Source organism: Pseudorca crassidens, chromosome 3, assembly GCF_039906515.1.
Source record: "Pseudorca crassidens isolate mPseCra1 chromosome 3, mPseCra1.hap1, whole genome shotgun sequence".
Classification (NCBI taxonomy): Eukaryota; Metazoa; Chordata; class Mammalia; order Artiodactyla; family Delphinidae; genus Pseudorca; species Pseudorca crassidens.
This window is the reverse complement of record NC_090298.1, coordinates 116,413,054-116,438,909: the sequence shown is the minus strand read 5'-3', so window position 1 is coordinate 116,438,909 and position 25,856 is coordinate 116,413,054. Positions and strand designations below refer to the sequence as shown.

At 42.5% G+C, this 25,856-nt stretch overlaps 1 protein-coding gene across 2 annotated transcripts; it reads left to right on the top strand.

Annotated features, from left to right (window-relative positions):
• The first annotated feature begins 1,357 nt into the window (after window positions 1–1,357).
• On the top strand, window positions 1,358–25,718 carry DNAJC18 (DnaJ heat shock protein family (Hsp40) member C18). 2 transcript variants are annotated; one of them, XM_067731913.1, is made up of 8 exons: window positions 1,358–1,513; window positions 3,179–3,365; window positions 8,854–8,999; window positions 12,343–12,528; window positions 13,610–13,719; window positions 14,735–14,844; window positions 17,583–17,755; window positions 22,363–25,718. In XM_067731913.1, the coding sequence occupies exons 1-8, from the start codon at window positions 1,474–1,476 to the stop codon at window positions 22,485–22,487; spliced, it is 1,077 nt and encodes a 358-aa protein (XP_067588014.1). In that variant the 5' UTR covers window positions 1,358–1,473; the 3' UTR covers window positions 22,488–25,718. The 2 variants fall into 2 exon arrangements, with proteins under 2 accessions (XP_067588014.1, XP_067588012.1); XM_067731911.1 differs by having other exon boundaries at window positions 1,404–1,549.
• Window positions 25,719–25,856: the final 138 nt, after the last annotated feature.

Here is a 25,856-nt window from a genome sequence, read left to right as displayed (position 1 = left end):
AATTTGTAGCACCCCTTCTCAATCCAATTTCCCCTACAATGCTCTAGTACCCCCACTCTCAACCAGATACCTCTGACTTCATGGTACTCTGACATCTTCGAGTACCTCCAGACCTTAGCCCTATACCCCTGGACTTCAAGACATATTCCACCTTCCCCTGTACATCTTCTAGATCAGTCTGTCTAGCCTCCCTAAACCAAATACACTTCCTTCTTATATTCAACCACCTAAAGGATGTCCCTGATCAGACCCCTTGTCTGAAGAGCACAAGTGGCTTCTTCAGGACCCAGCCTTCTGGGAACACAGTGATGCTCATATATCCCAGGGCCATGACTGCAGGGAAGGGATGGAACTGCATGCCACTGAAGGCATTCACCCTTTCAGTTTGTGTCTAGGGCTGTACATCTCCCCACTCCACTCCAACTACCTAAGTAACTCTTGGTTGATATCATAATTGACATAACTGATTTGGTCTTCCTGAGTAAGATCTCAATGAATTCTAGGTAATTTTTTATTTGGGGATGTACATGATCATTTCTCACTTTTGCAGACCTGATTTTTGGCCATCCCAATTCACCTGCAGGGATGAGTCAGTGACACCAGACCTATCCACCTATGAAGAATTCCTTTTATTCTTTGCTAGGTCCCATACAAACCTGGGTGGGGAAAAGCAGGAATATTTCTTCATTTCCTTTTTACTAATCTCCTAGGGCCTGGTCCTTCAGAAAAGAAGGGAATGGGCCAAGGAAACGAATGGGGTGGAGGAGAGGAGAAAAGTCTCGGAGGGGCCCTGGAGTAGGATGGGATGAATGAAGGATAAGGAACAGCAAAGATAGGGGATATAATGCCAGCTCCAATACCTGCCTTTTTCTTCTTTCTCTACCCCTGACTCCTATTCGGTCCCTCTAATGAAGCTATGCCAGAGGAAACGCCCTCTAACCACATATATCTCTCACTTTCTTATTTTCTTGGTTCTCCCTAGGGTTAGGTTCGACATCACCAAAACCTGTCCAGGACCGAACATACACTTTGCACAGAACAGGCATCAGCTATATTTAAAAAGGACATCCCTAAGGATAAAAATAGTCATAATGCCACCCTCTAGCCCATAGTTTGCAATGCCTTTCCCAGGATGGATCTCATTGCGTCTCCCTGAACGTCTGAAGTGTTAGGCGGGGCCAAAGCCACTATCCCCACTCTACAAATGAGGAAAAGCGCGGCCCGCCGTGGCCGCAGGTGCAAACTGTGAGCCGCTAGCCATAAAGCAGTCAACTGGCAGCAAGGGTCGCGCCCCTTCACACCACTGCATCTGCGACTCCTGGCGCGATCCCTGCTGGGAATTGTAGTCCAATGACCCTCAGCTACTATGGATTGGACTACAATGACCAGCATGCCCCGCGCTTTTTGGCGCCCGCTTCCCTTTCAGCCTCGGGCGCGGGGGAGGCTCGGCAGACCTGCTGACTGGGAAGCGGTATGGCAGCGACGCTGGGCAGCGGGGAGCGCTGGACGGAAGGTATCAGGTCCTGGCCGGAGCGTGGGACAGGGCAGGGTCAGTTGAAATCAGGGATGGGGCTCCTGACGGCGCCTGAAGGGGCTGAGATCCTGGGCCTGAGATGAAGGATGGAGGTCTATGAGAAGATGCTGGGCCTGAGTAGGGTTCCTGGTGAGGAGGGAGACCTCCCAGGGCAGGGGGCTGGGATCCGGAAACTAGGAGCGCTGGCTCAAGCTGAGGACCCGGCCGGGTACCCAGAGTCACCCGTGACGACTTGTTGCCTCCGACCCCCAGCCCCGCCCCGGCCCGTGCCCCGCCCAGGGCCTGCAGCTGTCAGGCCCGCCTGCGCCGGGGTCAGCGGGGTGACGCGGTTTCCCGCAGCTTGCTTACCCGGTCCTTATCCTCGCCTCCAAACTGGGCTGCCTGACCCTCGGCCTGGGTTTGGTCTTGTCCCTGCATCCAGCATCAGGACGGATGGGCCAGCTTTTTCCATCCTACAGTCAGGCAAAGAGTACTGAGGCAGTGCCTATTATGTACTCTGCATTATGCTGATCCTGCAGCGGGATTTGACAGACATGGGCCCCGGAGCCCACAGAACTCTAAGTCTACTAAGGAAGTTTGACAGGTAAACAGTCAGTTACAAAACAGGGCCAGAATGTCCTGGGCTACACAGCAAGGTCGTAGGTTTGAGGGGCATACTGACTAGGCACTCAGCGTGGCCTGGGTGTCAGAGGCCTCATGAAGAAAGTGTTACGTATGATGACATGAAGGATGCGTTGGAGTTAGCCAGACCTACTTAGAGAATAGTTTTGCAGGCAGAGGGAACAGCATGTGCAAAGGCACAGAGAAAAGAGAAAGCATTGATGGTCTGAAGGGAGTTTGGTGTGGCTAGAGCATAGACTACAAAGGAAATTGTGTTGAGATTTGAGGCTGGAGAGACAGGCTGGGCCCATGATAAGAAATTTGGACACCGAGTAGTGGGTAGTCAGTAAGAGATGTTAAGCAGGAAAAAGGGTTTTTTAAATCTTACCCAGATCCTCCATACAGGACACGAGTACTCTGCCTTCTTTGACTATATTGCTATGGCCCTCTTTGTACTCTGCAGGCATTATGATTAATTAAATCCTCTCCTTTAAACTATATCCTCCTTGTGGTCAGGATTAGGTCTTATGCATATATCTCCTTGATCTATCTAGCCAAATGTATTGTACATATTAGTTTTATAACTGTCAGTTAAAAAATTGAACTCATTTCTACTTTAAATCTTAGTGGTGGGAGGCATTGTGACAAAAAATAATGTGTTATGATCAATTCACTTCTGACCATGGACCACAGAGAAATAGGCTTCCCCTGTGCTGCCCTAAAGCCAAGGTATTGGGCAGATGCCTCTTGAGCCCCTTTACTGGCTCTGAGTGAAGATTATTTGCTGACTGATGACTATAGGTATGGTGGACATTATTATGCTTCATGTTTCTGGCATTAAAAGTTTTTCATGGTTGCCTCTGTATTGTTTTCTCAAGGAAGATGTTTCTTCAGCTTTGTATGGGTGTTTAGAAGTCAGCATGATGTCAGTAACCTGGGCCTCACACTCATTTGCCTACAGGCAGCCTCCCAGATAGCTAAGGCCAGTAGCAAAGTTGATTTGCAGGTCAGACTGAAGCCTCATGGAGGTGCGTTGCTTTGCAGCTTACATTGATGCAGTTAGAAGAAACAAATACCCAGAAGACAGACCTCCTGAAAGTCATGACCCCTGTGGTTGCTGTAACTGCAGGAAGGCACAAAAGGAAAAGAAGTCTGAGCATGAGTGGAATCAGACCCGACAGGGTGAGGGGAGTGCCACTTATACTGAGGAGCAGCTGCTTGGAGTACAAAGGTGAGCCTGTGGTGGGATTAAATGAGTGATTTTATGTACAGTGCCTGGCACAGATGATGTGTTATGTAAGTATTGACTGCTATTATTATTTTTATTACTGTTATTGAAGCACAATAGCTTCTTGACCTCAGGGGCAAGGCTAGGTGGAAGTGGAGTGTTAGGGTATAATCTGAAGTAACTGCCCTGCTTCTACTGTAAGAGAGACAGGGGAAATGAGCTTGACATAACAGACACCTGTACAACATTCTACCCAACAACAGTAGAACGCACATTCTTCTCAAGTATACATGGAACATCATCCGGGATAGACCATACGTTAGGCCATAAAACAAGCCTTAATAAATTTAAAAGGATTAAAATCAAACACTGTATGTTCTTTGAAATTGACAACAGAAGAAAATTTGGGTAATTCACACATATGTGAAAATTAACATATTCCTAAATAACAAATAGGTCACAGAAGAAATCACAAGGAAAATTAGAAAATACTTTGAGATGAATGAAAATGAAAACACTTATAAAGCAACTACACTCCAATAAAAATTAATTAAAAAAATGAAAATACAACATACCAAAACATATAGGATGCAGCTAAGGCAATACTTAGAAGGAAATTTATAGCTATAAATGTTTATATTTTTTTAAAAAATCTCAAATCAATAACCTAATCTTCTAAAAAAAGAAGAACAAACTAAGTTCAAACAAGCAGAATGAAGGAAATAATATAGAGTGGAAGTAAATGAAATAGAGGATAGCAAAACAATAGAGTTCTACAAAACCAAAAGTTGGTTTTTTGAAAATATCAACAAAATTGACAAACTTTTAGCTAGACTGACCAAGCAAAAAAAGGGAGAAGACTCAAATAACTAAAATCAGGAGTAAAATAGGGGATATCACTACCAATCTTACAAAATAATGATTATGTAAGAGAATACTGTGAACAATTATATGTCAACAAATTAGATAACTTGAATGAAATGGTTAAATTCGATTTCCCAAAAGAAAAGCCCAGGCCCAGGTGACTTCACTGGTGAATTCTACCAAATGTCTGAAGACAAATTAACTAATCCTTCATTAACTATTTTAGAAAATACCAAAGAAGGGAATTCTTCCCAAGTCATTCTATGAGACCAGTATTATTACCCTGTAACCAAAAACAGACAAAGTCATCACAAGATGGATACAGATTTCTGCAACATATAAAAATGATTATATATCTTGACCAAGTGAGATTTATCCTAGGAATCCAAGGTTGTTTAACACATGAAAATCAAAAAATGTAATACACCATATTAATAGAATAAAAGACAAAAGTCACATGATTGTTTCAATAGGTGCAGAAAAAGCTTTTGACAAAACCCTGCACTCTTTCATGATAACAGTATTCAACACACCAAGAATAGAGGGGAACTTCCTCAACCTGATAAAGGTCATCTTCAAAAAATCCACAGCTGGGACTTCCCTGGTAGTCCAGTGGTTAAGACTCTGCACTCCCAATGCAGGGAGCCAAGTTCGATCCCTGGTCAGGGAACTCGATCCTGCATGCTGCAACTAAAGATCCTGCATACCACAATGAAGATCCTGCATGCCTCAACTAAGACCTGGCACAGCCAAATAAATAGAATTTTTTTTAAAAAAAACCTCCTTAAATTAAAAAAAAAAATCCACAGCTAACATCATACTTAATGGTGAGTAATTTGATGCTTTCCAAGATCAAGAACAGGACAGGAACAAGATTCTAGCCACTTCTATTCAACATTGTGCTAGGAGTTCAAGCCAGGGCAGTTAAGCAAAAAGAAGTAAAAAAAAAAAAAAAAAAAAAAAAAAGAAATAGAAGCCATTCAAATTGGAAAGAAGAAATAAAAGTATATTCACAAATTATATGATCTAGTATAGAAAATTTTAAGCAATACCCACACACACACAAACTATTAGGACTAATAAATTACTTCAGTAAAGTTCAGTATAAGATCAATGTACAAAAATTATTATTTTTCTATATGCTAAGAATGAACAATCTGAAAATGAAAACAATTTCATTTATAACAGCATCAAAAAGAATAAAATGCTTAGGAATAAATTTAATGAGAGAAATGTAAGATTTTACATTGTAAACGACAAACTTTATTAAAAGAAATTAAAGATGACCTAAATAAATGGGAAGATTGCCTGTATTCATGAATTGGAAGGCTTAATATTGGTAATATGGTAATAGTCCTCAAATTGATCTACAGATTTAACACAAATTAAAATTCCCTGCTACCTATCAAATTCCCTGCTACCCTTTTTTGCAGAAATTGACAACCTGATCCTAAAATTCATATGAAAATGCAAAGGACCCAGAGTAGCCAAAACAGTCTTGAAAAAGAAGTACAAAGTTGGAAGACTCACACTTCCCAATTTCAAAACCTACTACAAAGCTTCAGTAATGAAGACAGTGTGCACCAGCATAGGATAGGCATGTAGATCAATGGAATAGAATTGAGACTCCAGAGATAAACGCTTATATTTATGGTTAATTGGTTTTTGACAAGAGTGCCAAGACAATTTAATGGGGGAAAGACTAGTCTTCAACAAATGTTGTTGCGACAACTGGATATCCACATGCGAAAAAATGAACTTGGACCCCTTCCTCACACAAATACAAAAATTAATTCGAAGACCTAAATGTAAGAGCTAAAACCATAAAAGTCTTAGAAGAAAACAAATGTAAAGCTTTGTGACATATGGATTAGGCAATGATTTCTTGTTGACACCCAAAGCCCAAGGGATAAAAGAAAAAATAGGCAAATTGGACTTCATCAAAATTAAAAACTTTTGTACTTCAAAAGATACCATCAAGAATGTGAAAAATCAACCCACAAAACAGGAAAAAATATTTTCAAATTATATATCTGATAAGGGAGAGAGGGAAAGAGAAAGGCAGGGGAGGATCTGCCATGGAAGGAGGGATCAGAAACTAGGGTGGGGAATCCATAGGATCCTCACGGGCAGCTCTTGGGGAAGGGCCCTGACCGACATTCCAGACCCTGCATTATAGTCCCAACTGTGTTACTGACTTACTATGAACTCTTCAACAAGGCTCTGGGTCTCTGCCTGCCTAACTTAATTGTGTGGTAGCAAAAAAATGGAGATACTTTAAATGCCCATCAGTAGGGAATGTACATACATCCATAAAATGCAAGAATATGCAGCTTTTTAAAAGAATGTGGTAGGTTTTTATTTTAAAGTATATAGTTGATTTACAATGTTGTGTTAGTTTCTGGTGTGCAGCAGTGTTATATGTAACTGAATATATATATATTCTTTTCCAGATTCTTTTCCACTGTAGGTTATTACAAGATACTAGTATAGTTCCCTGTGCTATACAGTAGGACCTTGTTGTTTATCTATTTTATATAAAGTAGTGTGTATCTGTTAATTATAAACTCCTGATTTAATTTATCCCCCTCCTCTCCACCCCCACCCCTGCTTTCCCCTTTAGTAACCATAAATTTGTTTTCTATGTCTGTGAGTCTGTATCTGTTTGGTAAATAAGTTCATCTGTGTTATTTTTTTAGATTCCACATATAAGTGACATCATATCTTATTTGTCTTTGTCTGACTTCACTTAGTATGATAATCTGTATGTCCATCCATGTTGCTGCAAATGGCATTTCATTCCTTTTTAATGGCTGAGTAATATTCCATTGTATATATATACTGCATCTTCTGTATCCATTCATCTGTCGATGAACACTTAGGTTGCTTCCATGTCTTGGCTGTTGTAAATAGTGCTGCTTTGAACATTGGGATGCATGTGTCTTTTCAGATTAGAGTTTTCATCTTTTCCAGATGTATGCCCAGGAGTGGGATTGCAGGATCATATGGTAGTTCTATTTTTAGTTTTTTAAGGAACCTCCATACTGTTCTCCATAGTGGCTGCACCAATGTACATTCCCACCAACAGTGTAGGAGGGTTTCTTTTCTCCACACCCTTGCCAGCATTTACTATTTGTAGACTTTTTGATGATGGCCATTCTGACCAGTGTGAGGTGATACCTCATTGTAGTTTTGATTTGCATTTCTCTAATAATTAGCAATGTTGAGCATCTTTTCAAGTGCCTGTTGACCATCTGTAGAATGTGGTAGATTTGTAATAATAGCCAATATTTATGTCATGTCAGATGCTATCAAGCATTTTAATGAATACTTCATTTAATTATAACAGCTGTGAAATATAGGTGTAATTATCAGCCCATTTCAGAAGATAACACAAAGGCACAGAGTTAAGTCCACAGCAAGATCAGATGCCAACCAAGGCGTTTTTACTCCAGAGTTCATGCTGTAGTCCACCCGCTCTCAAGGTGTGGTTTGGGAACCCCAAGACCCTTTTGGGGAGGGGTCTGCAAGTTTAAAACTATCTTCATGATAATACAAACATATTATTTGCCTTTTTCACTCTCATTCCTTCATGATTATACAGTGGAATTTTTGAGAGGCTGTATAACATGCCATTATATCATTTTATAAAAGACTTCTTAGATCAGAAAGTTCAGAACCAACACTCTGGTGGTCTAAACTGTTATCCCTGTACTTTTCATCTATATAAGTTATGGATCAATTCCCAAGATAAATTGTTAGTTTAAAAAAAATGAGATATAGAAGGGTGATTATAATATACTTCCATTTATGTAAAAAAAAAATGGGGAAGTCTCTATACAGGTACTCTCTCTGTACATAGGAATCAGAGAAAACTTTTTTTTTTTTTTCCTGTGCCACACAGCTTGTAGGGTCTCAGTTCCCTGACCACGGATTGAACCTGGGCCATGGCAGTGAAAGCCCAGAACCCTAACTACTAGGCAACCAGGGAATGCCCCACAGAAAACTTCTAACTGTGGTTATTCTTAGGGTAGGAGATTGGAGGACAGGGGATGGGGAAGCAGGAAGATTTTTCACTGTATATAGTTTAGTACTATTGGATATTTTTCTTCTACCATGTGAATATATTAACTTTTTAAAACAATGTTTAAACAGATAGCCATAAGGAGAAAAAAAGGTAGATTAAAAAAAAAAAAAAAAGGATGGTTAGGGTATTTCTTCTGACTTTGCTGTCCAGTGGTTCAACTCTGAGGACTTAGCTTGGGCCTTAGTATTATAAGGGTTAGTATACTTGTTCTATCCACTTGCAGGGATATAGAAAGAAAAAAATATTAGATGTAAAAAAAATTAGATGTAAAAATATTTGTAAAAATATTAGATATAAAAATACTTTACTTTATGTAAAAAAAAATATGTTTTTTACATAAATGGAAAGGAATTAAGCTCTCACTGGGAGGAGGACATTGTTAGTGAATTGTATGTTTCATTAACATGTTCACCAGTTTTCTTTTAGGTTTGTTTTGGGGCTCACAGATTGGAGAGAGGATTGATTTACTATTTTGCAGTTAATTGTACAAAAGGGGCCTTTGTAGACATACCAAAAAATATTTCTGATTTATATTCGTAGGATCAAGAAATGCAGAAATTACTATGAAATTCTGGGGGTTTCACGAAATGCCAGTGATGAAGAGCTTAAGAAAGCTTACCGAAAACTCGCCCTGAAATTTCATCCTGACAAGAACTGTGCTCCTGGAGCAACAGATGCTTTCAAAGGTCTGATCCTAAACTAATGCTTAATTCTGCCCTTCTTATGTTGTTTGGTCACAGCAAGTTGTTTTCAGCCTCCCCTGTAATTGTTTTATAAGGCCACAAGCAGGGTTTTGTTTTTTCCTGCCACACCTCTTAGATAGTTATTATTAGCATAGCTCTCTCCTGTCCTCATTCACTTACTTTAATTTCTTTTGGAAAAAATATTTGGTTTCTCTGTGACACCTTTTGGAACCTTTCATTCCTTGATTCAGCAAATCTTTATTGAAGATCTATGTGCCAGGTGCCATGGTGAGTAAAACAGATATGATTCCTCTTGTGGAACTTATAGGTTGGTGGCCGCTTGCAAGTAGGACCTAGACAGCATTTCCAAACTTCTTTGACCATCAAAATATTTGTTCATGAAACCTGTTATTAACATGTATGAAAAAGCTTTATACAGCTTTGTAAAGAGCAAAAACATGGTTATAGATCGAATCTTTTTTCCATTGATTTCCGTGATACTTTTAGTGATATATTCTTTTTTTTTTTTTGCGGTACACAGGCCTCTCACTGTTGTGGCCTCTCCCGTTGCGGAGCACAGGCTCCGGACGCGCAGGCTCAGTGGCCATGGCTCACGGGCCCAGCCGCTCCGCGGCATGTGGGATCTTCCCGGACCGTGGCACGAACCCATGTCCCCTGCATCGGTGGACGCTCAACCACTGCGCCACCAGGGAAGCCCCAGTGATATATTCTTAAAAAATATTTTGGATCCAACACATAAATAAAAATCTTACTTAAGAGCTTCACCCTCAGGAATGTCATTGATTAAGGCAAGGATTATCAATAGATGCCGAAACTATTGGGTGATATGTTGTTGTTGCATAGGATGTTCACATACTGTCAAATAATCACCCACAGAATACTTATTGATTACACAGGGGAAATTTTCCTTTATAACGGAGATAGCTAGCTGTCACCACTTTAACCAAGTGATCCAACTTATCATCACCAATACTAGAACAACCTAACATTACATGTTGTAATACCGTGTGGTATTCTTGCCAGAATGTTTGACCTGAATCTAATAAAGAAGCAATCAAAATATGGGACATTCTACAAAGAACACTGAACTACTCTTAAAAAAATTCAATATAATGAAAAACAAAAAAGGTGGGGAGACTGTTCTAGATTAAAAGTAACTAAAGATACATGAAACCAAATGTAACTCATGAACCTTGCATGGATTCACTGGGTGATAATGAATTGATGTTAATTTTCTTAGCTATGATATGATGTTGTGATCATGTAGGAGAATATCTTTCTTCTCCGGAGACATAGCTAAAATATTTAGGGGTGAAGTGTCATTATATCTGCAGCCTACTTTCAAATGGTTCAGCAAAAAAAATGAATACATATTATATGTGTACGTGTAGAGAGTTGAGGAAAGCAATGTGGTAAAATGCTAACAATTGATGAATAAATGTAAAGGTTTTTATTATACTATTTTTTCGTCTTTTCTGGAGATTTGAAATTTTTCAAAAGAAAAAGTAAAAAAATGATAGATCTGAGACATTTTTTAAAGTCAGCTTTTACCTCAGCGGGCAAGCTACCCTTGTTGATGTGCCATTGTGAATCTAGTTCTCCCCACAGTTTCTACAAGGAAACAGATAACCCACAATTTCCTCACACCTTCATGTAAGGTACCTCACAGACTAATGCCATTTCTCTGAGAAATCTGCCAGATTTCAAGGGATGTGAATGTTTAAGCAACTCTGTTTAGGCTTTTCTGTTTGTTTTTTCTGCTTAGCAGTTTTATTGCTATAAATTTTTTTTTTTTGCGGTATGCGGACCTCTCACTGTTGTGGCCTCTCCCATTGCGGAGCACAGGCTTGGGACGCGCAGGCTCAGCGGCCATGGCTCACGGGCCCAGCCGCTCCGCAGCATGTGGGATCTTCCCAGACCGGGGCACGAACTCGTGTCCCCTGCATCGGCAGGCGGACTCTCAACCACTGCGCCACCAGGGAAGCCCTTGCTATAAATATTTAATACAATTCCCTTAATACAATTCCCTAGCTAGAAGAATCATAAGGAAATGCTCTTTCTGACTATGTTTCTGATAGTTGACTGAATTAAAGGTAGGCGGGTAGGAATGTCTTAAAATTTGTTTTCAAGATTTCTTTGATTGTTGGTACTGATTGTATGTTTAAATGAAATTGGGAAAAGCTTGCACATTTGTGCATAGGGAGGAGAAGTGATGGTATGCATATGTAATCTATTCAGTCTTTGATCCCTCTTTGAGACGTTGGAGATACTTTTCTGTTGTTGTTGTTGTTCCCTGACCAGGGATTGAACCCAGGCCCTCGACAGTGAAAGCACAGAGTCCTAACCACTGGACAGCCAGGGAATTCCCTGGAGATACATTTCTTAATTTCTAAAGACCATTTTTGTTTGTTTGTTTTTGTTTGCTTTTTTTTTTTTGCGGTATGCAGGCCTCTCACTGTTGTGGCCTCTCCCGTTGCGGAGCACTGGCTCCGGACGCGCAGGCCCAGCGACCATGGCTCACGGGCCCAGCCACTCTGCGGCATGTGGGATCTTCCCGGACCAGGGCATGAACCCGTGTTCCCTGTATCGGCAGGCGGACTCTCAACCACTGCGCCACCAGGGAAGCCCTAAAGACCATTTTTAAAAGTAGGCTGAGGGACTTCCCTGAAGGCACAGTGGTTAAGAATCCACCTGCCAATGCAGGGGACACAGGTTCAATCCCTGGTCCGGGAAGACCCCACATGCTGCGGAGCAAGTAAGCCCATGTGCCACAACTACTGAGTCCGCGTGCCTCGAGCCTGTGCTCCACAATAAGAGAAGCCACTGCAATGAGAAGCCCATGCACCCCAATGAAGAATAGCCCCCGCTCGCAGCAACGAAGACCCAACACAGCCAAAAAAAAAAAAAGTAAACTGAAATAAGACTGATGAGTGAGGACTTTGCTTTTAGCCAAGCAGGAGGATTTTTACTGATTATTTTATTCAGGAGATTGTATGTGACTTCATGTTAGAATACCACTACTTATGTAGGAGCTGTTTCCAACCATAAACTACTGCTCTCAAGTGAAATAACACATTTTTGATGACGGAGAACAGTACTTCTTAGTTCATCTTGAGTCCAGTGTTGTTTCAGGCTTATCAGACTAGACCATGGAAGATTTCAAGGGCAAGCACTTTGGTGAACTTTCTAGGCCCAAGCACCTCTCCTTGGGTCACTGTGAAGTTGTCCAGCACCAATCAACTCCGGGCTCTTCGTTGCTACTACTATGATCACCCTCAGCTACAGCAAAGACTATGTACTCAGATGCTTTTTGTTTTTGTTGCAGCAATAGGAAATGCCTTTGCAGTCCTGAGCAATCCTGACAAGAGACTCCGCTATGATGAATATGGAGATGAACAGGTGACTTTCACTACCCCTCGAGCCAGACCTTATAATTATTACAGGGACTTTGAAGCCGACATCACTCCAGAAGAGCTGTTCAACGTCTTCTTTGGAGGACATTTTCCTACAGGTTAGTATCCCAAAATTATTGTTTAAGAAGTCATAGGGACTTCCTGGCAGTTCAGTGGTTAAGACTCCATGCTTCCACTGCAGGGGGTGCAGGTTCGATCCCTGGCTGGGGAACTAAGATCCCACATGCTGCTCGGCGTGGCCAAAAAAAAAAAATTCATATATATTTTGAGGATCTGTTTGAGGATCTGAATAGAGGGACTGTGGTATGGTGGCAACAGCAAACTTTGGAATCAGATAATCTGGGGTTGAAGGCATGTCTCCACCATCCAACTATGCATGATTTTGACTTAGTCCATCTGATCTTGTTTCCTTACCTAAAAATGGGGTTGATAATACCAACTTCACAAGGCTGCTGTGAGGATTGGATATTTTTTTAAGTGTTTTATAAATTAGAAGCAATGCCTGTATTATCATTATTGCAAAATAGCATTTATATAAAGGTAAAGGTTAGAAAAGTACCCCCAGAGAGTTGGAAGTTGGGTTAATTAAATGCCTGGGAAGTAAATTGAATTTTTTTTTTTTTTTTTTTTGTGGTACGCGGGCCTCTCACTGTTGTGGCCTCTCCTGTTGCGGAGCACAGGCTCCGGACGCGCAGGCTCAGCGGCCATGGCTCACGGGCCCAGCCGCTCCGCGGCATGTGGGATCTTCCTGGACCGGGGCACGAACCCGTGTCCCCTGCATCGGCAGGCGGACTCTCAACCACTGAGCCACCAGGGAAGCCCAAGTAAATTGAATTTTGTTAGGTGCTATTAAAGATACTAGTGACATAATCTGATATTGGGCAAGGAGGCAGACGTGAGCATGTCAGACAGGATTCGTGGCCCAAGTGCTTTCTTTCTTAGCCTCTTGGGGTTCTCTCACTCACTGGTTACAAAGGATTATTTAAATAAGGGCGAGAGAGCTAAGCATGTCCCATTTCCAGCTGGTTCACTTGACATACCTACTGTTGTATTTTTCTACTGAGTAAAATGGGACAATACTCTACCCTCAGAGAACCTAGTTGGAAGCAAGGACCTTGGAAAAGGCAAGGAAGGGGTGTTTGCCATAATGCATACTAAGTATTTTTCTTTCTTTTCCAGGAAACATTCATATGTTTTCAAACGTGACAGATGACTCCCACTATTACCACCGGCGGCACCGACACGAGAGGATGCAGACACGGAAGGAAGAGGAAGAAGATAAGCCTCAGGTACCTGGGGAGGACAGGACAAGAGCTGCCCATAAACACTTGTACTGAGCTGACCTTTATGTAGTATGATCAGGTTTTTGAAGTTCAACTTGAGATATGTTGCTAAAATGTGCTTTAGGAAAGCAGAAGCCTGGCAAGAAGAGCTGGATAATTGGCCCAAATAAGCCAGAATGGTACCTCCTCCCCCATCCATTCTTTGGTGACTGTCCCTGGAAATCTGTTCACCTATGGGGCTGTCTTGAAAAACGTTTTCTTGACTGCAGAGAATAGGAACCCCCTTCAAAATATTCAATACTAAAGGGGGTTTAAAGTAAGAGATCAAGGGAGTCTCATGAAGCTTAAGGGCAGGAAGCTTGCTGGGCCTTATGTCAGATGGGAACCAGGAACTGGGGTGCTGTCAGGCCCCCATGCAGCTGTGCTCTCCATGACTCTTGGGGCCAGACTGTCTCCTGTTTTCCTGCCTGCCTGCATCTGTTTTGTTCTCTCTAAGCAGCCTGGCTTTTCTGCTTCCCCTTGCAAATGTCCAGTCTACAGTGCCTGAGAGTATGTGTCCTTTCTTCAAGTGACTGCCTAGCAGTGAATGGTGATGAATCTCAATCCCAGACGCTTAGGAGGGAGAATGTGATCATCCCTGCTACGGTTTGATGTCCCCAAGATGTCCCACAGTCCGTTCAGCTGAGGCCAAGGCAACAGAGTTGCATAATAACATGACTTCATGAGAGTCACAGTCTGGGCAAGCTCCCGCACAGGTGTCTGCTTCATTGGTCTTAGAAAAGGGGGCTGCAGAAGGATTACTGAGTGTCAATCCAGATTGTAGGTGGGCCTTGTTCAGCCTTTTCAGCAGACAGAATGGGGCTGTTTGGTACCTCTCAGCAGAAAGTACAACCTTCCCAGAAAAGCCTTGGGCTATGTGCAGTACATCAGTAATTCATATTTTCTTTGGGAAAACTGTTCTCTTTTCAATAAGCTTTATATTGATGAAGAGCACTTACACCAAATGCTTTTTCTTTTTCAGACTACATATTCTGCATTTATTCAGTTACTTCCAGTTCTGGTGATTGTGATTATATCTGTGATTACTCAGCTGCTAGCTGCTAATCCCCCATATAGTCTATTCTATAAATCGTAAGTCAAATCTTTATAAATATTTCTTAACAACAAGCTGGTACATTACTAACATTCCATTTCACCTTTTGTTGTAGAAAACACTGATTTTGTGTTTAAAGGAACAGCTGGATAGTAATAATGCAGAGACTCAAAAATATTGTTCTTTAGTCAGTTTCCGAGGCACTCAGGACCTGGATTGTTTTGTTCTACAGCGACATCATCTGGTCAGCTGCCCAATAGCAATGGCTGGTTTCTGAAGGATTAATAGACGAACTCCAGGTTCAGATTAAATCCTTAACATTCCACTTTAGAGTTAAAAAGGACCTTACTGAGCTTGTGATAGTATCGCTGGACCCCTGTGAGTCTGAGAACATAGTAACTAAGATCTAGTGATTATTTCCAATTTAAGAAATTGCAAGAATAGTACATTTATTCATAAGGCTATACAGTCAAACCATAGTATCTCATTTCTTTGCTTTTGCTAAAAATATAGAAATCATTATAAAGTTTGTATTGCATGGAAAATTTGAGCTCTGATAGGAATTTTTTAATTTCTTCAATTAATTATTTCAGTTAAATCAGTTCTTAATTTGATCCCTAGACCAGCATCATCAGCATTAACTTGCCAACCTGTTAGAAATGCAGACTCTTAGGCCTTACTCCATATCTACTGAATCAGAAACTCTAGGGGTGAGAACCAGCAATATGAGTTTTAACAAGCCCTCCAGATAATTCTGGTCCATACTAAAGTCTGAGAATCACTGGATTATTTTTTTTAATTAATAATGGGAAATGAGTCATTACTATTATAGTTTAGCAGACAAAAACCTTTCAAAATGTGGACTCCATGGAACCGTACCTAACAGGAAGAGCTCTTGTTGGTGATCACTGTAGACTAAAGACTATCATTCTATATCAATATCTTCATTTTATAGAGAGGAAAGCTGAGACTCAGAGAGAGGTTATTGCTGTCAGGACACAATGGCCTGATTCCCTCTTATTTCCTGACTTCCCATATTTCTCCATATGCTACTGCTACCTCCTTTCTTGTCAGGCCAGTGGGACAGACAGGAAGCTACCCTGATAACAGCTTCCCAGAGGGAGGCAAGAGCAGTCATGGCTCTTAGACATCCAGCAAGATCCATAAGTTGAGAGATCAAAGGAAAAGGCTAGGAAAAGGTCAAATATAACTCCTTTAAGATGGATTTTGTCCAATTTGGACAAAATCAGCTTGGATTTTGCACATTGCCATCACATTGTTTTAACTTGAATTTGAACTCCCTTCTGTACTTTCTTATGGTTAGACTTCAATTAACCCAGACCTGTTAAAGTTTCTGAGCACCAGACACCTTTGGATATCTTAGACCCACTGAGAGTTAGGCTGGAGGTATCATTGAAATATTTTGTCTTAGTTTTTGCAGTTCTCACCTAATGGCTATGTGTAAAGTACTTTTTATCATGTCCTAAAAATTAGAACTAAGTTGGTATAAGCTGTCTGGTTATTTTTAAATAGTTTATAGTAACAATCATTTCATTCATCCAACATTTACCAATAGCCACTCTGCGCCAGGTGCCATGCTAGGTCCTATACAATATACAAATTGTTTTTTAAGCATTCAGCATTCTACTTTTAACACAGAAAGCAGTCTAAGAGAGGTCAATCCAGATAGCTGCACCCCCATATTCACAGCAGCATTATTTACAGTAGCCAAGACATGGAGACAACCTGAACACACACACACACACACACACACACACACACTATGGAGTATTATTCAGCCATAAAAAATGAAGAAACCCTACCATTTGTGACAATATTGAGGGACCTTGAAGGCATTATGCTAAGCGAAATAAGTCAGAGAAAGACAAATACTGTATGATCTCACTTATATGTGGAATCTAAAAAAAAAAAAAAAAAAAACAAACTCAGAAAAAGAGATCAGACTTCTGGTTACCGAAGGTGGAGGAGAGAGGGAAGGGGAATTGAAGGAAGATGGTCAAAGGTACAAACTAACAGTTATAAGTTAAGTAAGTACAAGGTATGTCAGGTACAACACAGTGTTACAGTAGTAACGCTGCTGTATGATAGGAAATGATAGGAAAGTTAAGAAAGTAAATCCTGAGAGTTCTCATCACAAGGAGAAAGGTTTTTTTTCCTTTATTCTTGTCTTCTTTCTTTTCTTTTTATTGTATCTATATGAGAAGATGAATGTTAGCTGAACCTATTGTGGTAATCATTTCATAATTATGTAAGACAAACCTTCATGATATATGTTTTAAATTTAAAAAGAGAGAGAGGTCTTCCCTGGTGGCGCAGTGGTTGAGAGTCTGCCTGCCGATGCAGGGGACATGGGTTCGTGCCCTGGTCCGGGAGGTTCCCACATGCCGCGGAGCGGCTGGGCCCGTGAGCCATGGCCTCTGAGCCTGCGCTCCGCAATGGGAGAGGCCACAGCAGAGAGAGGCCCGTGTACCGCAAAAAAAAAAAAAAAGAGAGAGAGAAGAGAGGGAGGTGAATCCTTTAAGGAAATAAATATGTGGAGACTGAATCCATTTAATATGCTCACATAATAGCAACAATGATGACATTACACTTACTGCTTTGCTTGGGCAATAATAAATGTTAGATGTATTAGAAAATGATATCTGCATCTGCCCCATGAAGAGGTGATTGTGTGAATGATCTCTGTGAGGCCAGTGCTAAAAGTGATACTGCCAAGTATCACAAGTGTACCTGAGCCTCTCTCTCCTTGTTTCAGGACCTTGGGCTACACCATTTCTAGAGAAACCCAGAACCTACAGGTGCCTTACTTTGTGGATAAAAACTTTGACAAGGCCTACAGAGGAGCATCTCTGCGTGACCTGGAGAAGACGATAGAAAAGGATTACATTGATTACATCCAGACAAGTTGTTGGAAGGAGAAACAACAAAGTAAGATGCTCTAAAAGGGGCTTCAGCTGGTGCCATGCTTCCAACCTGAGGCATCCCAAGCTTCCTGATCCCTTCTCTCTCCTTGTTTGAGCTACTCATGTTTACGTGAACAGGGATAGGACAGAGGCCCATTCAGGATATTACCAAAAAAGGGAAGTTTATTGACAGGATACATGTGGCCAGGACTGGGAAATCTTAGGAACTTCGGCAGTACTAGTTGCCTATCTGTCTGTCTGTCTCTGAGTCTCTACATCTCTCTGCCTATCTGCCCTCTCTCCTCTCTCTGCCAACTTCTTTGCTTTTTCAAGCTCTCCTCCTTCACAGCCTTAATTTGCCATGGCTTATTTTGGTTGCTACCCTCCTATTCACTCTCCCAACTTCCCCAACCCCACAAGTCATTGGCCCCTTTCTACATCACAAGTTTCCTGTTTAAGTAGCTCGCTGGTTTGGTCCATGGTTTCCTAATTTCACATTTCCCAGAGGGAAATCTGATTGATCCAACCTAACCAAAGTTTTATAGGTTGTTGTTATTGAGTTCGGTGCCCCTTCTCTTCCCCTCCAATCAGCTGTGGCCACACAGAATAAAAGCGACTCTCCCAGGAGCAGGCCTTCCACACTGTTTCCCTGGAGACAATGGGGGTGACAGTGTTGGCTTCCAAACCCAGTGAGTGTTCATGGGGAGTGCACACACACACACACACACACACACACACACACACACACACATATCCATTAGTAATTGTATCTTATAAAACTTGGCTTTGGTTAATTTTTAAAAAGCAAACTAACTCATTTTTTAAAACCTTGTCTGTCACTGGGTATTGTTAAACATCTAACAGTGCCTGATAAATTTAGATCCTCAGTCACAGTGCTGCTAAGCCCTCGCTGACCCATCATGCATCCCAACTCCACCCCAAGTTAGTCTCTCCTTCCTCTGTGTTTTTAAAGCACTTTGCTCATCCTGCTAAGACAGTGCCACCCTCACCATGTTAACATGTTCTGTAGGTACATGACAGTCTCCCTGCTGGACTCTGGGCTCTCTGAGGGCAAAAACCATGTCTTACTAATTTTGTGTCCCAGGCCCTTGGCACAGTCTTTGCTTCAGAACAGATGCTCCACAAATGTCTTTTGAAGAGAGGATTCTCAGGACTGGAAGACAGTGAAACTGCTGAGGACTAGGAATCACTGAGCAGGGCTAGTGTCCTAACCCTGCCCCTGAGGGACCTTATCTCTGCCGTCTACTCCTGTAGGGCAGAGCCCACCTGACCTCTCAGGTGCATTAGGAGCTTGGTAGGCAATGACTTGGATGTAAGGGGGAATTCAGCAGGAGGAGGAAGTTGCTTTTTTATTGAAAAAACTGAGGGGTCAGGAAGTACCCCTACCCACTGTTAAACTAGGTTTTGCAAGTTTCAAAAATCAGGAAAGAATTTTGGCGCAAGATAGAGGCCTTACACTTAAAGGCATTATAAACGTGGATCCAAATCAGGTGAAGGCCACAGTGTATGTCCTAAGAGTCTCCATTATTTTAGACTCTGAGAGGGTTTTGAAATTATGCAGAGGGCTCATGGTAAGGATTACACCTAAGGTGGCTTCTAGGCTTTTGTCGCCATCCTCATGAGGCCTACTTTCAGGGCTTTGGCACTCTCCAGGTATAAACAGATCCAGTGGGTGAGCATGATGCATGTACCCACAAGTTCCAACCCGGGGGTTATCAGCACACACCCCTTAAAAATCTATTTCTGGCATTTAAGGATGGTGGCCATCCGGAGCCTCCACACAACCCAAGTGCCATTTGAGAACAAGCAGCATCTGCCCTCCGGATCCAGCAGCAAGTGCAGCCAGCATGGTTAAATTTAGCACATGGAGGTTGTAAAAATAAACCCGCTTGAGAACAAAGTTCACTCTTGGCAAAATACCTAATGGAAACTGTTTTTAGCAAAGTTAGCCACTGTCTTTTAAAATCTTTTGTTAATTTCTTTTCTCTGCTTTCTTCCTCCCAAGGAGGTTGTATGGATTATAGAAGATGGTATGAGTATAACGCTTAGCATGGTGTCTGGCATATAGTAAGTGTTTGGATCCTGACCGAATCCAGACCTTGCTTGGCCTTGCTTGACTGGATGCAGCACTGTCTTATGAGGCTGGATCATGATGGTCGTTGGGATCTGTCAGGGTCTTCCAGCTGTCAGGACTCTGATCTGGGCTGTCATGCAGAGTTTTTTGTTTTTTGTTTTTTTGCTGTGTGCGGGCCTCTCACTGTTGTGGCCTCTCCCGTTGCGGAGCACAGGCCCTGGACGCGCAGGCTCAGCGGTCATGGCTCACGGGCCCAGCTGCTCTGAGGCATGTGGGATCTTCGCGGACTGGGGCACGAACCCGTGTCCCCTGCATCGGCAGGCAGACTCTCAACCACTGCGCCACCAGGGAAGCCCATGCATGCAGAGTGTTTTTGAGAGAGGCTTTGGGACTTGCCTCTCTTGGCAATTTGCCTGAGTCAGCTTACCTTGAAGGTGCAATGCTCTGTCCATCTATTACACTGGCATTCAGGGCACGGGAAACATTTTGCAGAGAAGAAAAGATGTTCTCTTGATCCTGCCCCTGCCAAAGATTTTGTTTTTTCTTAGAAGTTATTGAATATTAACAGAACTTGTGAAAAGTAACATATTCATTGAGTTGACCTTTTGTTCATTGAAGTGCAAAAGGATTCACTGGCAGTTTGGAGAGAAGTTTCTCCAAGCATGATCATGGGGGTGTGGGACATAGTTCCTTGAAACACTGCCCTTGTGCAAGGTCATTGCTCTAGAGCAAGGTCATTGCTCTCAATCTCTGGAGCATTGAAAACTGGTTTCAATGAACTTTAAAAAAGCAACGTCATGTTTTGAGAAAAGCATTCATATATGTGCAGTTCTCTTTCATCAGCTTATTACAGTGGTTGTCAGTGTATAAAACAGTAAGAATCACTAGCCCTTAATGTTTTCTGGAATGAGATTTCAGGCAATGAGACATTTGGATAAGGTCAGTAACAAAAAACCTAAGGAAATCGTTTCAAGGAAAAGCAAAGCCATAGGATCTGCTCTATGTACTGGTGTAACTGTGACTCAGAGGACCAAAGGGACAGCCTGATTTCACAGAGCCCTCTTGAACAGGTTTCCCACATGCCAAAGAAGCCAGACAAATGGAGTCAGTGCCTAGCTCTGGGCAGAACGAAGGAGCAGAGGGCTTTCATTTGGGTGCAGTGTATGATCCGCCATGAAGCCACGTCACCTGCGAGGATGCCTGTGTGGGGGGCAAGCTCTGGCTGGCGCGCACTGCAGGCCCCACGCCGCGGGGTGAGAGCACATTGTTCTAGAGCCTAGGAGACCCCCTGTTTGCCAAGCAACTGCTGGGCCAGGGCTCAACCTCTGAACCCCCATCACAGAGGGTGGGTTTTCATGCATACCCACCCCTCACCCTGGAGTCCTGCACTTAATCTGCACTTTGGGCCTTACTTGGTGTGAACAGAACCATTGTGAGCAGAAATGCCTGTATTTTGGTTGATAGAGACTTATTCAGAAACCACTGCGCATTGTTCCCTCTGGCTAGCTATTAAGTCCTGTTTCCAGGCAGTTTGCTGATTAATCAGACAGGTGCCTCTTGTTCCACCAAGAAAAACAAAATCTGTCAGCAAGATGACTAAGAATGGATAGACATATTTCAGAATGATTAAAATAGCATTTTCACAAGTGTGGTCCTTTAAACATTGAGTAGCTGCCTGCTATTTGAGGCTTTCAGAAGCCACGCAGGCCCTCGAAGCATGCCATCATGTTAATACACAACACGTCTCTGGAGTTGCTTTTCAGGTATTCCTTCCTACGAATGTCTCTGAAACTATACAAAAGAATAAAAAAGAGAGGCAGCCAAACCACTGTTGAGTCCGGGAGGACAGCAGAGATTATATTCTGGTTAAAAATAGAATGACTTTCTCCACCATGAAGAGAAAATGAAATACGTTTCTTCGAGGAGACAGAGGTCACCGGATCCAGATGATTTCACTTTTAAAAGAGCCCAGCAGTCTTTGGCCTTTGAGTTAGGGGCCCCACATGTGGTGAGGGAATGAAGAACGCCGCCAGCAACCTGGCCTTCTATAGAAGCGTGCCTGCCGGTGGAGGGCTCTGTGTCGGTCCGCATATATGAGTTATGATCCAGCAATGCAGAGGGAAGGATGAAGCAGCTGTCTTTGTTTCAGATGACAGGAACAGGCGATTGGACTCCATTCTCTCCCAACTGCCATCTGAATACCATTCGTAGGAAAGCCCTGAAACAGGGTCTCCTCTTACCGCACGCGTGCAGGTTTCCTAAGTCTGGTGCCAAATGTTCTATTGATAAGAACTAAGTCCAGTGCTTTTGTAATAGAGCACAGATACTGTTGGACTTCAGGATCACAGGTGTCCCTTAATCCTCAGCACCTGGTGTAGCGTAGCTGCCTGATACGTGTTTCTTGAGTAAATGAGTGTTTCTTAAGTTTAATTGAAAGAAAAAGCATTAAAGTAAAAGGAGCTTTGCTTCCAGAAGTATTGAAGTGAAACAGAGGAGCTCAACTTTCTTCATGAATTGTTACCTCTTTTATCTTTCAGAGTCAGAGTTGACCAATTTGGCAGGATTATACAGAGATGAACGATTGAAACAGAAGGCAGAGTCACTGAAACTTGAAAACTGTGAAAAACTTTCCAAACTGATTGGCCTACGCAGAGGTGGCTGAGAGGATGGTAGTCCTATGCAGGCTCGGGGTTTTGCTACGTGTTACTGTTTATGTTCCTAATTCCACTGTATAATACAAAATTAGGAAATGATGAACATTTTACAATTTGCTAACTTTGTTTGGTGGGCAGGGTTGGAGGTGCTTCAGCATGGAGCCAGACTTGTCATCACAGACTCCTTCCCGGGGATTGGCTCTGGGGGCCAGGAGCAGGTCATCTAAATTGAATTAATGGCAAAGCATTAGATTCAGCCCCCTCCTCTGCGCCTACCCTGCCTCTAGAAAGGTAGTTCAGGGCACCCCAGAGCAGATTCATATTTTCTTTCTTCTTCCCTTCAGTGAAGTCTCAATAGCCAGTCATTCCTAGGCTTAGCCAAAGCAGCTTAATATTGGTTGTTTACAATGTGCACTGAGAATTATACCTCTCCCTTCATTAGAGTCATCGTCTCCCCACCAGATTCAGCTGTTGGAACAACTCAACTTTCCATTTTCTAAGGGAAATGTGGAGAAATGTAAACTGTTTTAGTCCACAGTTTTCTATTTGTCTAATCTCTGTTCAGAGTTACTAGCATTAGCAAACTGCCTAATTTGAGTTTCTTTTACTTCCTTAACCCTCTCTCTTGTAGAGAGCCCAGAAATTAAGTTATTGAGTGAAACAGTTCAATGGACCTGGAAGCAGGGGCCAGGGGTGAAGGTAAAATGCAAGACTAAGTCTCAGCTGCTCAGTGCAGGTTCCCTAGTCCATCACAGAACTCAGAGAATGTTCTTTTTGACATTTCCCCTTGCAGCATCACACTTGAGCTGAGTCCCTACACCCCACAGAGGTACAGTGGTCAGACCTAAGAGGAGGCACTGCCAGCCAGCTGGGCTGTTTGCTCAAGCCTAGAGATAGGAGGCAAAGACCCTCAGTCTGAGGCTATGGGGGTCTGGCGTTGGCCCCAGCAGTCACTTTGTTTAACCCAGTGCCCTGTAGTTTGTGATAGGAGATGCTTTTTCATGTAGTCAACATTTGTTGAGTGCCTGGTATGGAATGAGAACATTGGCCCAGAGAGGATGCATGGTTGAACTGGGTCACACAACTTGTTGTGACAGAGCTAGATGGTAGGCCGACTATCAAGTAGGAAGTGTGTGATCATCCCCATTGCTCAGGTAATTCTAGCCATATTGGTTAAAGCAGAATCTTTCCCAAGGATGCTCCTCCCCCCACCCTGGGATCCTGTATCCTTTCTATGGCAGTGCTATATCCGCTCAGGACACCTCTCTACACCACTTCTGTGTACAAAACAAAAGCAGGCAGCTCTTCCCACTGGTGACAAGGAGGACGGAAGTTGTTGCCTGGACTGTGTGGTTCTGGGCCTTCCTGTGGAGGTGAGCTACCAGGATTGAGCTGCCCAGATTATATCATGAATCTGAACCTGGAAGGATCAGTAGGTAAATGTAGTCTACACTCCATGTTTTCTTCGGGATGGAAGAAAAGTTCCTGTTGGAAGGAGAGTCTACGTTAAAACTTGTTTCCAAAGTAGAGTTTCTCGTTTCAGATGCATAGCCGTGATTTAGGCAGATGTATCTAGTATTGTCCCACGTGTGGGCATCCCACAGGGTCAGGAGATGAGTCCAGAGGTAAAGAGTGGGACTTTGGTGGCTGGTAGGGGCACCTACTCAGCTGTAGGGAGGGAGAGCAGCTCCAGAGATAGTCAGATTTTGTCACCCAATGAAGTCTATCCTCCTGGGTTTTGGGGGGCTTCCTTGATCCCCTCTGAGTGACTGAAGGGATTTACATGGTAAAATGTGCCTGTGGGCCAAATGAGCTATAGAAAGTTGTTTTCCTGTACACACAAAAATCAAAGCTCCCCTGTCCCCAACCCCAATCTCTGCTAGAAAATGGGCCCTAATTAAACTGACTTAACAAGGTACAAGACTCTGCTCTAGATGCCCGTGAATAGTGTAGTCACACCTGGATTTCATGGCAGAGATGAGTTATCTGTGATGATACTAAATAGAGGCAATACTAACTCACTTCATTAAATGTCAGGTCTGTTGTCTGTTTTTATAGCACTGATGGTACTGTTTTATTTATTACCTAATAGACTGCAACACTCACATCTGGTTTTCCTGAAGGGAATGGTATTTGCTTTGGGTTGAAGGATAGTTTAATCTATTTGGTACTGTCCAGAATATTGTTAAACTATAATTTCCTGGGTTGCATTTTAGATGGGTTGTCTGCATGGTGGTAAAATAAGCATTTTCCTCTTGCCTACATCATTTGGAAAGTTTTTATTATATATAAACTCTCTAGGCATGGCGTATTCTTGCTCTCAGAACTTGGCATGCAACTCTAGACTATTTCTGTGAGCACAAATGCAGACTGGAGATGCGTGATGGGAGTGGGGCTAAGAAATAGGGCTTGAGGCTCGAGCAGAAGGCGAAGCTCTCGTAAGAATGGAAGTGCCCTCTGCACTAAATGATCAACAGTGAGGAAGGTGGGATGAAAACCCTTCTCATCACAAGGGGCACTGCAGTTTAAAGGAATCCGTGTCCCCAGATTAGCAACCCTGGGGTTCATCTGCTCCAACTAGAAGACTTCTGAACTTCCTTGATCAGCTCCAGGCCTCACAGCTTGGGAGAAGTGTCCAGCAAGAAAATGCCATTGCTGTTCTTTCTGTTGGAAACTATTAGAAATTATGCCGAACTCCAAACCCCACTGGAACGTGGAATCCAGCAGCCTAGCCAAGCTATGTGTTACTCTCATTTACATCCTCACACTCAGGACTGGCTTTGTGAGGAGGCACTGTTGGGATTCCAGAGCTTTCTGTTACGAATAGCCACACACGCGGGTTCATTGTCTGCATGCACTGTTCCTCACAGGAGCTAGCGCTTAATTAGTATTTATTTTGGATTCCTTTAAGGTATAAGCTTAGTGTCCTAATATATTTATTTTTGGAAAGGACCAACTTATTATACATCTTATTTTTTGAGCCTGCATTGTTGATAACCTCGTGCAGTGACCACCAAGTAACTATATACCTGTGTGTTACATATTGATTACATTTTTTGCATCACATTCAGTATTTGGAATTAAAGATGTGAATGTTCTGTGACCAGAGCCAGGTTTGACACAGATGGAATCAGCTCCTGGTGGAGTAAGAATCCTGAAAAATCTGGTCACCTGATCCATTACATCTGGATTGAGTGTATTTTAACAGAAATAAATTAAATGGTTTTATATAAAAAGAATGGCTTTATATTTTTCCTTTGTTCTTTTACCTTTGCCCATGGCACCCGTAGGTACTGCATATTGCCTGACTCCTTGGAGCCACTTAGGACTAGACAGGCTGTTGACCTCTGCTCCAGTGTTCCCTCATACATCAATGG